The 13057-nt window shown below is 48.0% G+C and overlaps 1 protein-coding gene across 6 annotated transcripts in view; it reads left to right on the top strand.

Annotated features, from left to right (window-relative positions):
• Positions 1 to 13057, top strand: part of DICER1 (dicer 1, ribonuclease III) — a 67610-nt gene that overhangs the window by 9085 nt on the left and 45468 nt on the right. For 2 of the 6 annotated variants that reach the window (XM_084879032.1, XM_084879030.1), the window contains exons 2-3: positions 12057 to 12120; positions 12957 to 13051. The exons of 3 other annotated variants lie outside the window; for them this stretch is intronic. In XM_084879032.1, the coding sequence (XP_084735158.1) occupies positions 13010 to 13051 (42 nt within the window). In that variant the 5' untranslated portion in view covers positions 12057 to 12120; positions 12957 to 13009. The remainder of the gene's footprint in view (positions 1 to 12056; positions 12121 to 12956; positions 13052 to 13057) is intronic. One more of the 6 variants, XM_084879031.1, reaches the window with a different exon arrangement.

Here is a 13057-nt window from a genome sequence, read left to right as displayed (position 1 = left end):
CAGGGAAATTCTGTAGCAGGAGAATCAACCAGTAAAACATGGAACAACAAATCAATGTTTCTCTCTCTCTCTCTCTCTCTCTCTCAAATCAATCAATAAATTTTTTTAAAAAAAGAAGCTCTTGATTAGTATGTGACATTTGTAATTAGATTGGAAACTAAATTTCTCATCTGACCAAAATTCGCTTTTGATTAATCTAATCATTGAATTATAATTTAGTATATGCTTTATTGTTCTTTGAAGGATTGTTTCTAAGTCATAGTACAAATAAAAATAAGTGAAGTATAAGGCTGGAGCCTCTTAAAAACATTTGGGAGGGACAGTCAGTATTCAGGTGGCGTCAGCTTCCTGCGTGCGTGCAGTTCTCCTCTTCGCTCAGCTTCCTGGGCATTTCTCAGTGCTTTGCACATGGGACCTGGCTCATGAATGACTGTATGTGCTGTGGGCTGTGTGGGGAGCGGAGCAGTCCGGCTGGCATGCTGTAGATCCCTGTAGAGGAGGCGGGGACAGAGGGAGGGCAGTGCCCCAGCAGGCGGATTCCGCACTGGGCTTTACCGGCGGCCTGCCCTCTCACAGGGATTGCTCCGTAATGTATTGGCTTCCATTGACTCGCTGAGTGGAATCAGACCTGTGAGCTTAGGAGCTGCATTCATCCTGATGCTGCTGGGTTTTTCTCCCAGAATTCTTGAATTCCCGTAATGGAGGGTTTACACATTGGGTTTTTGTTTGTATTTAACAATAGGGAACCCTCATCTTTCTTTTTAGATTAATTTAATTTTTCGGACAGCAGCTAAGTGTGGCTTTCCAAGTGGAAGCGTGTAGCAGGCAGGAAGGGTCGGGGATTGGAGCCGGAGATGGGGCCACGGAAGGCCCTGCTTCTTCCGGGGGGCAGGTGGGGAGGTTTGTGCTACGAGGGACTTTCAGTGCATAAGGGCCAGGCAGGCACCGGTGTGAGAGAGGAAATGTTTGAAACGGGAAAAGCAGTGTCTGCTCTGAGGACAGAGGGCGGGCTCAGGAGTTCCCCTGTGCTGAGCTGTCCTTGTCTGTGGCCTGGGAAAGCTGTCCGGGCTGAGGTGAGGGCGGTGAGAGCCCGGTGAACACTGGGAAGAGAAGACCAGAGGCCAATGGCTCGTCAGCGGACAGGACGAGGCTCAGACCCCGCAGCCGCAGAGCATCCTGTGACCTGGCTCCTGCTCGTCTGTCTCAGGGTCTCACCGCTCCCCTGTGACTGCTCCCGCAGGTGCTCCCGCAGGTGCTCCCGCAGTCTCTGCCACTGGGCCTGCAGGGCCTTGTTCCCAGGAGGCCTGACTGTCCCTGCTGCCCAATGCTGTTTCTCCGTCTGAAGCCGCACCCAGTCCGCTCTCACCCAACATCCTCAGACTGTACCAGGGTGTCTTGCTCCGTAACTATGAGCTGAATGAATGAATAATCTAAGGGGCAGGAGGTAAAACAAAGGTTTTTAAGTGAGGAAACCACCTTAAGTATTACTCTTTATACGACTCTGAAATGAAATGGGATGTGAGTTCTATTTTCTGTGTTCTAAAAGCTAAATACATTTATCGGTATTTAGTAGAGTTTTATTTTTAACTTCATGTTTTAAAAGTACAGAGACAGGATTGGAATGCCATAGATTTACCAACACTTACCAGTTTGTACATTTGCATTCCAGGCTTTGTGCTCTTCACTGCTAGATATTTGAGGCCTTTTCCCCAGAACAAGAGTGTTCTCTCACATGTTTGCCACGCAGTTGTTAAATCCAGGTGCTGTGACATTGGAGTGTCACCAGGGTTCCTCTAGGCGAGGCAGGTAGCTTTCCCCATATGTGCTGGCTCGGGATGGGACGGAGTTAGACCACAGGGGACAGATAGCGGGAGAAAGGGTTATTTTCATGTCCACAGGAGCTCCCAGGGGGAAATAACCCCGAAGAAGAGGTGAGGCTGGAGAGCACATGCCGTCTCACTGTGGAGACGGGACAAGCGAAGGGAGGGAGTCGGACTTGTCAGGGTGGTGAGTGGGGGAGGGAGGCCTGGGGGGGACACGGGGAGGAAGGGTTGGTGCAGGGAGGAGAGGCATCTCTTCCTGGCACTGGGTGGGGGAGAGGACCCTGACAGTGGGGAATGCGTGGCCTGTATTAGGCCCAGTCGGAGGGCAGGGAGTCCCTCCTGTGCCTGCTGTTTGTCTTCAGCTCGAAATAATCCTTATGCTGGAGTGACACATTTTGAGGTGGCATAGTCTGATCCCCTTTAATCTCAACTATATACATTGTGTTTAATTGTCATGTCTCTTTTTTAATAAGTTTTTTGTTTGTTTCAGAGAGGAATGGGGATGGAAAGATAGGAACATCTGTGATGAGAGAGAATCTGTGATCAGCTGCCTCCTGCATGCTCCCCACTGGGGATCGAACCCTCACCCGGGCATGTGCCCTTGACTGGAATCGAACCAGGGACCCTCCAGTCCACAGGCCTTCGCTCTATCCACCGAGCCAAACTGGCGAGGGCTGTCATGTCTCCTTACTCTTTGACCTGATGTTTCTCAGCTGTCACTTTGGTGGTCTGGCATGTCTGAAGAGCACAGCCAGCTGTTTGTGGAGTGATCTCAGAGTTGGTTGGCACGTTTCCTTGTGATGAGGTTCGGGCTGTGCGCCTTGGACAGGAGCGCCGTGTGGAGGGCATGCACTGTGGCTCTGTGTGGCATTGCTCATGTGGCTGTGGAGGGCATGCGTTGTGGCTCTGTGTGGCATTGCTCTGTGGCCGCGTGGAGGGCATGCTTTGTGGCTCTGTGTGGCATCGCTTGTGTGGCCAGGTGGAGGGCATGGGTTGTGGCTCTGTGTGGCATTGCTCAGGCGGCTGTGTGGAGGGCATGCGTTGTAGCTCTGTGTGGCATTGCTCTGTGGCTGCGTGGAGGGCGTGCTTTGTGGCTCTGTGTGGCATCGCTTGTGTGGCCAGGTGGAGGGCATGGGTTGTGGCTCTGTGTGGCATTGCTCAGGCGGCTGTGTGGAGGGCATGCGTTGTAGCTCTGTGTGGCATTGCTCAGGCGGCTGGGTGGAGGGCATGCATTGTGGCTCTGTGTGGCATTGCTCGTGTGGCCGCGTGGAGGGCATGCGTTGTGGCTCTGTGTGGCATTGCTCTGTGGCCGTGTGGAGGGCATGCTTTGTGGCTCTGTGTGGCATTGCTCATGTGGCTGTGGAGGGCATGTGTTGTGGCTCTGTGTGGCATTGCTCATGTGGCTGTGGAGGGCATGCTTTGTGGCTCTGTGTGGCATTGCTCTGTGGCTGTGGAGGGCATGTGTTGTGGCTCTGTGTGGCATTGCTCATGTGGCTGTGGAGGGCATGCGTTGTGGCTCTGTGTGGCATTGCTCATGTGGCTGTGGAGGGCATGCGTTGTAGCTCTGTGTGGCATTGCTCTGTGGCTGCGTGGAGGGCATGCGTTGTGGCTCTGTGTGGCATTGCTCTGTGGCCGTGTGGAGGGCATACGTTATGGCTCTGTGTGGCATTGCTCTGTGGCTGTGGAGGGCATGCTTTGTGGCTCTGTGTGGCATTGCTCATGTGGCTGTGGAGGGCATGCGTTGTGGCTCTGGGTGGCATTGCTCATGTGGCTGTGGAGGGCATGCGTTGTGGCTCTGTGTGGCATTGCTCTGTGGCTGTGTGGAGGGCATGCGTTGTGGCTCTGTGTGGCATTGCTCTGTGGCTGTGTGGAGGGCATGCGTTGTGGCTCTGTGTGGCATTGCTCATGTGGCTGTGGAGGGCATGCGTTGTAGCTCTGTGTGGCATTGCTCTGTGGCTGCGTGGAGGGCATGCGTTGTGGCTCTGTGTGGCATTGCTCTGTGGCCGTGTGGAGGGCATACGTTATGGCTCTGTGTGGCATTGCTCTGTGGCTGTGGAGGGCATGCTTTGTGGCTCTGTGTGGCATTGCTCATGTGGCTGTGGAGGGCATGCGTTGTGGCTCTGGGTGGCATTGCTCATGTGGCTGTGGAGGGCATGCGTTGTGGCTCTGTGTGGCATTGCTCTGTGGCTGTGTGGAGGGCATGCGTTGTGGCTCTGTGTGGCATTGCTCTGTGGCTGTGTGGAGGGCATGCGTTGTGGCTCTGTGTGGCATTGCTCATGTGGCTGTGGAGGGCATGCGTTGTGGCTCTGGGTGGCATTGCTCTGTGGCTGTGTGGAGGGCATGTGTTGTGGCTCTGTGTGGCATTGCTCTGTGGCTGTGTGGAGGGCATGCGTTGTGGCTCTGTGTGGCATTGCTCATGTGGCTGTGTGGAGGGCATGTGTTGTGGCTCTGTGTGGCATTGATCTGTGGCTGTGGAGGGCATGCGTTGTGGCTCTGGGTGGCATTGCTCAGGCGGCTCCCTGGTTTGGCTCTTCAGTTCCTCTCCGTGGGGGCGGTGCATGTTCCAATGTTGGCGATGCTACCTGTGCCACTGAGTTAAGTTACATAGCATCTGGCCGTGCTTCTAGTGAAAAATTTCAGTTTCCATGTCACATGGGTAATCTGTGCAGAGCCATTGTGACAGGATGTTCTTTGTCACCATCACCCATTCGTGTCCATTAATGACTCTTGCCTCGGTTTTCAGTTGTGATGGTTAAAATGATTTTTTCTGTCATTCCTTCTGTACTTACTAGTTGACATTGAACAGAGTTTTATCTGGATTTTAAACCTAATAAAATATAGTTCCCAAGAAACAATAATGAGAACTATTGATCTTTGGGTTTCCCAGTTGCACTTGAAACCATAGAGCTTTACATTGGTGCTGAGACGTTTTCAAGGTCAGTGTCAGATCAGATTGCGTCCACGGAGCAGACGGTTCTGTGGTGGGGAGGTCGCCGAGGGGGTGGGAGGGGAGTGCGTACAGCGGTCTGATGTCAGAATTGCCATCGGCAGACCGGGGCTGCTCTGTGGCACGTTCAGGTCAGCCCTGAGCTCTGCTTTCTAAGGGAGAGGCGCAAGGATGGCGGCATTAAACTTATTAAAATAACTGGGTTATGATAGTCTTTAAACAGTGGGAAGTAGCAATGCTGAAATTTTCTTTCTTTTTTAAAAAATATATTTTATTGATTTTTTTTTACAGAGAGAAAGAGAGAGGGATAGAAAATTAGAAACATCGATGAGAGAGAAACACCGATCAGCTGCCTCCTGCACACTCCCTACTGGGGATGTGCCCGCAACCAAGGTACATGCCCTTGACCGGAATCGAACCCGGGGCCCTTCAGTCCACAGGCTGACGCTCTATCCACTGAGCCACCCTGTTTCGGCTCTAAGTTGAAATTTTCTTTCACCTATAAAGACACATGTTAATTTAAGGTTAGAGAAATAAAGTTTATTCTCAACATAGTGTTAATGAATGAAAATGTATTTATGGCCGAGGCTGGTTTGGCTCAGTGGTAGAGCGTCCGTCTGCGGACTGAAAGGTCCCAGGTTCGATTCCGGTTAAGGGCATGTACATTGGTTGCGGGCACATCCCCGGTAGGGGGTGTGCAAGAGGCAGCTGGTCGATGTTTCTCTCTCATCGATGTTTCTAGCTCTCTATCTCTCTCCCTTCCTCCTCTCTGTGAAATATCAATAAAATATATTTAAAAAAAAAAAAAAAAAAAAAAAAAAAAAAAGAAAATGTATTTATGGGTATTTCCAGCTTTCCTTGAATTTAGTGTAAGCCAAGTATGAGGTTATCTTTCATTTCAGAGTCAGCAGTTTTGGGGCTGGGGGGGCGGGGGAGCAGTGGCACCTCGTAGGGAACAGGAGATCCAGTGAGCCCTGATGTGCTGCGCAGGGAGTCCAGTGAGGAAGCTCGGGGGGGGGCTTGGGGAGGAGAGGGGTGCGGTCTGGAGGGCAGCGCAGTGAGGGCAGGGCACTGCGGGTGGCTGGGGAGCAGGTGGCGGGAGTGGGGTGGGTGCACTCAGCAGTGGGGTGGCGCTCAGGAGGGCAGCACAGTGAGGGCAGGGCACTGCGGGTGGCTGGGGAGCAGGTGGCGGGAGCGGGGTGGGTGCACACAGCAGTGGGGTGGCGCTCACGCCTTGCCAGGAGCTCTCAGTGTTTTCGTTTCTGACTCCACCTTGACTCACCGTCCACTATCTGTACAGTCCGTTAGGCTCATGCTGCTCAGGCCCAGGCCTGCCTTTAGCATTAAGTGTCATGCTGCCCTGCCCAGTGTGGTGGTTGGCGGGCGTTGTTCCACGCACCAGAACGTTGCCGGTTCGGTTCCCAATCAGCACAGGATTGGGTTGTGGGCCGGACCCCTGGTAGGCGGCCTGGAGGAGGAGGCAGCCCATCCATGTCTCACTCTCACATGGATGTTTCTCCTCTCCCTCTCCATCCTCTCTCTAAATAATTAAAGGAAGAAAGAAAATGTGTGTTATATTGTGTTAAAATCGCTTGACATAGAAGTGGCCCCTGACCTCAAGGGTGGTCTCCTGTGGGGTAAAGAGGCAGAACTGAGTGAATTCTAGTGCTTGTTGAACAGCGTTTCTATTGAGTCAAAGGCAGAAACCTGGGCTCAAACCTTAACCTTACAGCTCACCTTGGAGCTCGTGGCGTGTTCATTGTTCCCTCTCTCGCAGCAGACTGCAGGGAAACGGCGTTTCCGGGAGCTGGAGGGGCAGTCGGGTCTGAGTGGAATGTTGTCTTTTTCAAAAGTATCCCAAGTGCAGGGCCATCTGCTGCAGCCTGGAGAGACTGGAGATTTGATGGATGGAATTCGTTAAAATGGTATTTGACCTGCATTCAGCTTCAATTTCTGACAGATCTAGTTTTAGGCATAATTACATTGCAATGTAAACATAATATATTTATGTTACAGATTTAGAGAAACCCAGAAATTTGTTTGGTTCGTAGAGTAGTGCAAGAAAAGAAGGCTATTGCATTTGTGGTTTAACTTACAGAAACGGGGGTAAAATTTACCACAATTAATAGCTTCAGAAGGGAGAGGTTTTTCTTTTCCGGTTCCTAAAGCAGAATCATATATCTCTAAACTGTTGTCTTTATACAAACCATGTTCTAAAAGTAATAAAGTGCTAAAATTGTAGGGAATTTTAAAATGCAGAAAAGTTTTAAGGAAAAGAAATTACTCTGGTAGTGATCATATCCTCAGATTCTGAGTGAATGTTTTCTCTCCATCCTCCCTTTTCTTTTTTCCTTGTTTTTAACTTGAAGTCATAATCTTAATCTTACTGTAAATAAAAATGTTCTGTTTTTTTTTTTCATTGGACGCCATAACATAAGCATTTTTGTTCATTATAAATTCATTATGTTTAATGGCTCAATTGAATGCATCCTGTAAAATGAACCATGGCTTACCAAACCATCCCCTCACTCACTGGGAGACAGTTACATTTGGGGGTGGAAGTGGGAGGGCCATTTTTTGCTGTTGTAATTGGTAATGTTGAAGGAACATTTCTGTATGAAGTTTCTGTGTGTGTTAAGGTAGGTTAGATTAATATGCAAGGATTTCTAATTAATGCAGAAATGACAAGTAAAAATGGAAATCTGTGATTAAGTGTCTAACGATATTGGTGTTTAAATTCTTAAAGTTTGTATTCCTTTTCTCTTCTCTTTGGTCTCAATCTTTGACCTTAGTCCTTTCATAAGCTATATTCTCCAAATAGTAGTTAATAAATCCTCGAAATACTTATTTTGTATACTATAGAAATTTTGGATATTTCCCATCTTTTTGTATGTTTTTTCCCCCACACTTTATATTTTCAAAACTTGTCCATTTTGGTGATGATGATGATGATGGTAACTTCTTGCCCATCTGCACCATTTTATTGCCCAAGAAACAGTTACGGGAAGTAATATTTTCAGTGATGTCAGTGGAGCCAACAGAAATAATATATAGTACTTTTTGGTTTTTTTTTTTTGTTTTTATTTTATTTTATTTTATTTATTTATTTATTTATTTATTTAATATATTTTATTTTATTGATTTTTTTTTTTGCCCCCCCTCCCTTCCTCCCGTACATACCCTCCCTCCCCAGAGTTCCATGTCCATTGGTTGAACCTATATGGATGTACACAAGTTCTTCGGTTGGTTTTTGTTTTTTGCTTTTAAAATAAAATCGGTGGATAGAAAGCTATGTAACTTTATTTCACACTACATACTATAGTTTGTGATTTAGATTTGATTTTTATCCTACCCTAAATTCATGTCTAGGTGGTTCAGAGTTTGGGGATTTTCATGTTTGTTGGGTTAAAATACTGTATAAAATCTTGTATATTTTAAATTTATATGAGAATATATTTTCTATGCTAAATTTTAGAATTAATAAAATATTTTAGGTTTTCTTTGAGACATTCCTTATAGTCTTAAGAATTGTTTGAAAACATGATTCTAGATAAAGACGGGAGTGTGGTTTTTAAGAAACTGCCACTTAGTGAGCATTTTCTGTGTTGCAAACACTTTTTCTCCACCAGCCTTCATACAGGCATGCCTGGTATCATTTGATCCTCATAATAGTCAGGCATTCCTATCTTATGGGTAAGGAAACCACCTTAGAGAGAGGTAGTGGGGTCTGAAAAGCCTCGGTCTTCCTGGCACTGGACCCCGTGCTGGCATGCAGAGGACTTTAAATAAAAAATACTTAAACCAATAACATATTCCCGGTGCCTTCCCAGGTGCCCTCCTACAGCCTAGGGCCTCTGAGGAGGGAGGCGCTGTATATGAGGACCTGTTAGGAGGTGAGAGCAGCAGCTGGACTTAGGAAGCTAGCTTACAACAGTGAGCCCGGTCCAGAGTGGCTCCGTTGGTTGAGTGTCACCCAGTGCACCTGTACGTCACCAGTTTGATCCCCGGTCAGGGCACATGCCAGGGTTTTGGGCTCAATCCCCAGGAGCGGGCCCATCAATGTTTCACTCTCATCTGAGTTTCTGTCTCTCTCTCCCTATCTCTCTAAAGTCAATGATGTATGCCATATATATACAGTATATATATATATACAATATATATATATATATCTTGTACATATATATGTATGTATATATAGGTGCATAATTATGTATATATGTGTATAATTATATATGTGTGTATAAATACACACACACACACACACACACACACACTCATACTCATAACTACACTCCTGTAGCTCCCCCCACCCCTCTCCTCATAGCTTGCTGCCCTGCCCCCTCCTGTAGCTCTCTGCTGCCCGCTTGTAGTTCCTGCCTCACCCTCACAGCCCCACAGATAATTAGCATATTCCTCTCTTATTATATATTAAAAACAGTTGAACGACTTTGGATCAACTTTCTATGCGCAGATTTCTTTTTAAATAAGGCTGTTTGCTCACTTAGCTCCCTCTTCTTTTTAAAACTTTTCCCCAGTATAGTTGAAGTTCCATGAAATAGAATTTTGTTATTTGGCATGCATACTATTTAAGAACTGGAAGTGTTTTGTGTTGTTTTTTTTGTTTTTTTTGGCTGATGTGAAAATAGAATTAGCAACAAAATCTCCTGCAACCCAGAAAATCTCTCCAAAAAGGTAGAAGGAAAGAAGAGGGTTTTATTATGCGTGAACATTGAACCAGAATGGGTCAGGTCAGCCCCTACCGAGCGAGAAGACAGTGGCCAAAGCCCCTTCCATCTGTGCTGTCAGGAAAACCGCTTAGTTCCTGTATCTTTATCACTGGAGGTCTATTTTGCAATAGATTGGGCATTATCTTCCTTTATTTTAAATCCTCACCCAAGGACGTGCTCATTGATTTGACATGTTTATTGATTTGAGAGAGAGAGGAAGGTGTCAAGGGGAGGGCACAGGAGGGGAGAGAGAGAAACAGAACCAATGTGAGAGAGAAACCGATTGGTTGCCTCCTTTCAAGTGTCCTGACGGGGACTCAGCCCCAAACCTAGGCCTGCGCGGACTGGGAATCACACCTCCGGCCGAACCGCCGGCCAGGGCTGCGCTCCCCTTCTGGTCTCTGAGCCTCGCCGTGCGCTGGGGTTCACGCCCGGAGAGGGCGCTCAGGCCTTAGAAACATTCCTGAGGAGCAGGGAGAAGAGGGAGGCTTAAGGCTCACTACATCCGAGAAGGGCTGAGGAATTCTGTAAAAAGGGAGGGGAAGGAGTCTCTTCCGTTTGTCTTATTTCCCTGGGAGAATGGAGCCTCTTCCTTTTCGTTTTCCCTTCTACCAGCGACCACAGAGAGCTGTCACTGTGTCAGAGCCCAGGTGCCGGTAGCCATTAGGCGTGGCTGGGGTTCAAACCGCGCTTCGGAAGCCACGGCGTGTTCGTTCCGTTAAACAGAAATGTGCCGTCCGTGGAGGGAGGCTTCCCAGGTGCCTGGGCGGTGCTGCGGGAAGAAGACGTCTTGGTGCCTGGAGTCCGAACACACCCCCGGCAGCCGGTCAGGCTGCACAGCCAGCTGCTCGGGGTCCAGGGTTTTGCACTGTTTCCCCACACCAAGCAGGGGAGGAGGCCGGGAGCCATTCTGGAAGGCTCTACCCGGAGGTCAGGAGAGGGTGGCGCCGGCCAGGCTGCCAGGGGGCTCCGGGCCCAGGGGAGCCGTGGGCAGGCTGTGGGCACCTTTGGGAAGCCCAGGCGCGGGGGTCCGAGGGCCTGGCTCTCTCTTCGGAAGGAGGGGGAAACGGCCCCTGGAAATCAATCCGAATCCCAGCGCGGGCCAAGGAGGCTGAGCGGTCCTGCCAGAGCCAGCTCAGAGCTGTTCACAGGCCTTCCGTCTTTTTCTCTTCCTCCAGCCTCTGTAATTTATTTACTTATTTATTTATTTTTAATATATTTTATTGATTTTTTACAGAGAGGAAGGAAGAGAGATAGAGAGTTAGAAACATCGATGAGAGAGAAACATCGATCAGCTGCCTCCTGCACACCCCCTATTGGGGATGTGCCCGCAACCAAGGTACATGCCCTTGACCGGAATCGAACCTGGGACCCTGCAGTCCGCAGGCTGATGCTCTATCCACTGAGCCAAACCGGTTTCGGCCAGCCTGTGTAATTTAATTAGAACATCTCAGGCTTGTTTTCTGGTCGGTTACTAAGGACCAAAGTTCTGCAAATGCTTCTTAGCTTTTTCTGTTCCTTCACAGAGTACTTGGGGCCGTGTTTTCCCGCCAGTGTTCGTGTTTCACTTGGTTCACTGGGACTTGATGGGAGCTGTGCATTTGGGTTTCACAAGAGCAAGAATAGAATCTGGACATTCATATTTGTACCGTTAGAGTATTGGAATCTGGGACACACAGCAAGAAATGAATGAGCTGGAAGGTTTCTGTTACAGTTTTGAATGTGACGAGGGTGACGTCCGCCTTTGGACTTCGGTGAGCAGGGGTGTGGGTTGGGACAGGCCTTGGGGTGAAAGGTCAGCCATAGAGGGGTCAGGGCTCATGTGGCTCAGTGTGTGCTTTGTTCTGAAACTTGGCAGTCTGTATGTGGCTTGTCTTCATAGCTATCGAAGGGCCTGTCACACAGGAGTGTGCAAGTTTGTCATTAAGTTGTGGTCATCACTTAAAAGGCGAAAACGTGACCTGTTGGCTCTGTGTTATGAACATAAAGTAAGTACTCATTGTATTTGGCATGTTAATTCCAGCTGCCTGTACAGGACTGTCTAGGGAAATGATGTGGATAACTCGGCAGTGGTAGTGAGGCTGCGATGAACTTTAAAGGATTATCGGTTTACTGTTTGGTTATGGTGCTTCCAGAAAGAAGGTGGATATGGATTAGAGAGGAGGGGAGAGATGTGGGGGTGGAATTTGTGTCTCACTCGGAGGCAGCGTAGCCTGGAACCGCAGTGAACGGGTGAGAGGCTGTGGGAAGGCACTGGAGGGGAGGACGGGGTCGGTGAGCGGTGCTCCCGTCAGCAGGGCCCTGGCGTGCCGCGCCGTGGGCCTGAGAGGCTGACAGCCGCTGTCACATTCCCACCTGCGTTAGAACAGAAATACACATTCTGAGGACAGCTCTCAGACAGGAACTGCTTTCTTGGCTCCCAATAGATATCTAAATTATTTACCAGGGATCTTATTCTGATAAGTTAAACATGAAAATGTTGTTAATTAGGAAATTTCTTAAATTTGGTTTTTAAAATTGAGTTTTTCGTTCTAAAATATTCTCTCTGATTGCTTTTAGGTTACCTAGGGTATGAATTAATACAGACTTGGAAACTGAAAGAACTTAGAATCAGCATTTTGAGGTAAATATGTACATAATAGCGTTAAGGTTCCCCATTCTGCGTGGGTAACTTCCTGGCACAGTGTGTGCGATGAGCACGTGTAACCGCCACAGCGATGTCCTTTAGACACTGGCCTGGCGGGGTCAGAGCGGAGACTGCCCTCGGCCCTCCCCGAGCAGGTGCGGCTCCGCAGCCCCCGGTGCCGGTCCCAGCTCACGCCCCTCCTGCTCCCTGGTCCTCACCCAGAGTCTCCATGGAGACTGCCTCCCCATTTACATGTCTCTGCAGTACCGGTGACCTGTGCTTCTGAGTTCCTTTATTCATAAATGAGTTCTAGTTTACAGTGTGGACTTAACTGTGTTTTGAATTTGTGTTTTCAGTTTCATTTTGAGAAATTGCAATTGCTGGTAACATTTTATAAACGCATTGAAGACCTATTACTAGATGATTTGGGTTTTTCAGCAAAGTTACCTCTTCTGGTGACCTTCGTTATTTCTTTAGTGCATGTGAATTTAGGAAATCACACACACTTACTCTTATTTCTTCATTGTTCTAGTCTCCATCTTTAGAATTTATTTGCTTCGGTTTATTTCCTTGTATTCATTTTAGAATCTTTTCTTGAATGTTTTTCTTTCCCCCACATCTCTTGGAATTAGGCCTGCTATTGTTCCTCCTTTTGCTCTTTGTTTTAGAATAACTTGGTATCCTAAAATAACCCAATGTCTTTTGCTTAAAATTTAATACAAAAATAATAGTCTTTATTCAACTCTTCATATCAATAAGACGCTCTTATAGATGTGTTTATATTCAGTTTAAGTACAGGATCTTAAAATGGGCTGTTTTGCCTTTGTTTTTAGAGTGGAAGCATGGGCATGCTGTGATTTCCAATAAACTGCTGTCACATGTCAAAATGCAGTTCAGACAACAGCAACAGAGATCAGACATTGAAACGGTAACC

Source organism: Pipistrellus hanaki (assembly GCF_964339955.1).
Source record: "Pipistrellus hanaki genome assembly, chromosome: 1".
Lineage (NCBI taxonomy): Eukaryota > Metazoa > Chordata > Mammalia > Chiroptera > Vespertilionidae > Pipistrellus > Pipistrellus hanaki.
The sequence above is the reverse complement of the archived record's forward strand: the minus strand, read 5'-3'. Positions and strand labels throughout refer to the sequence as shown.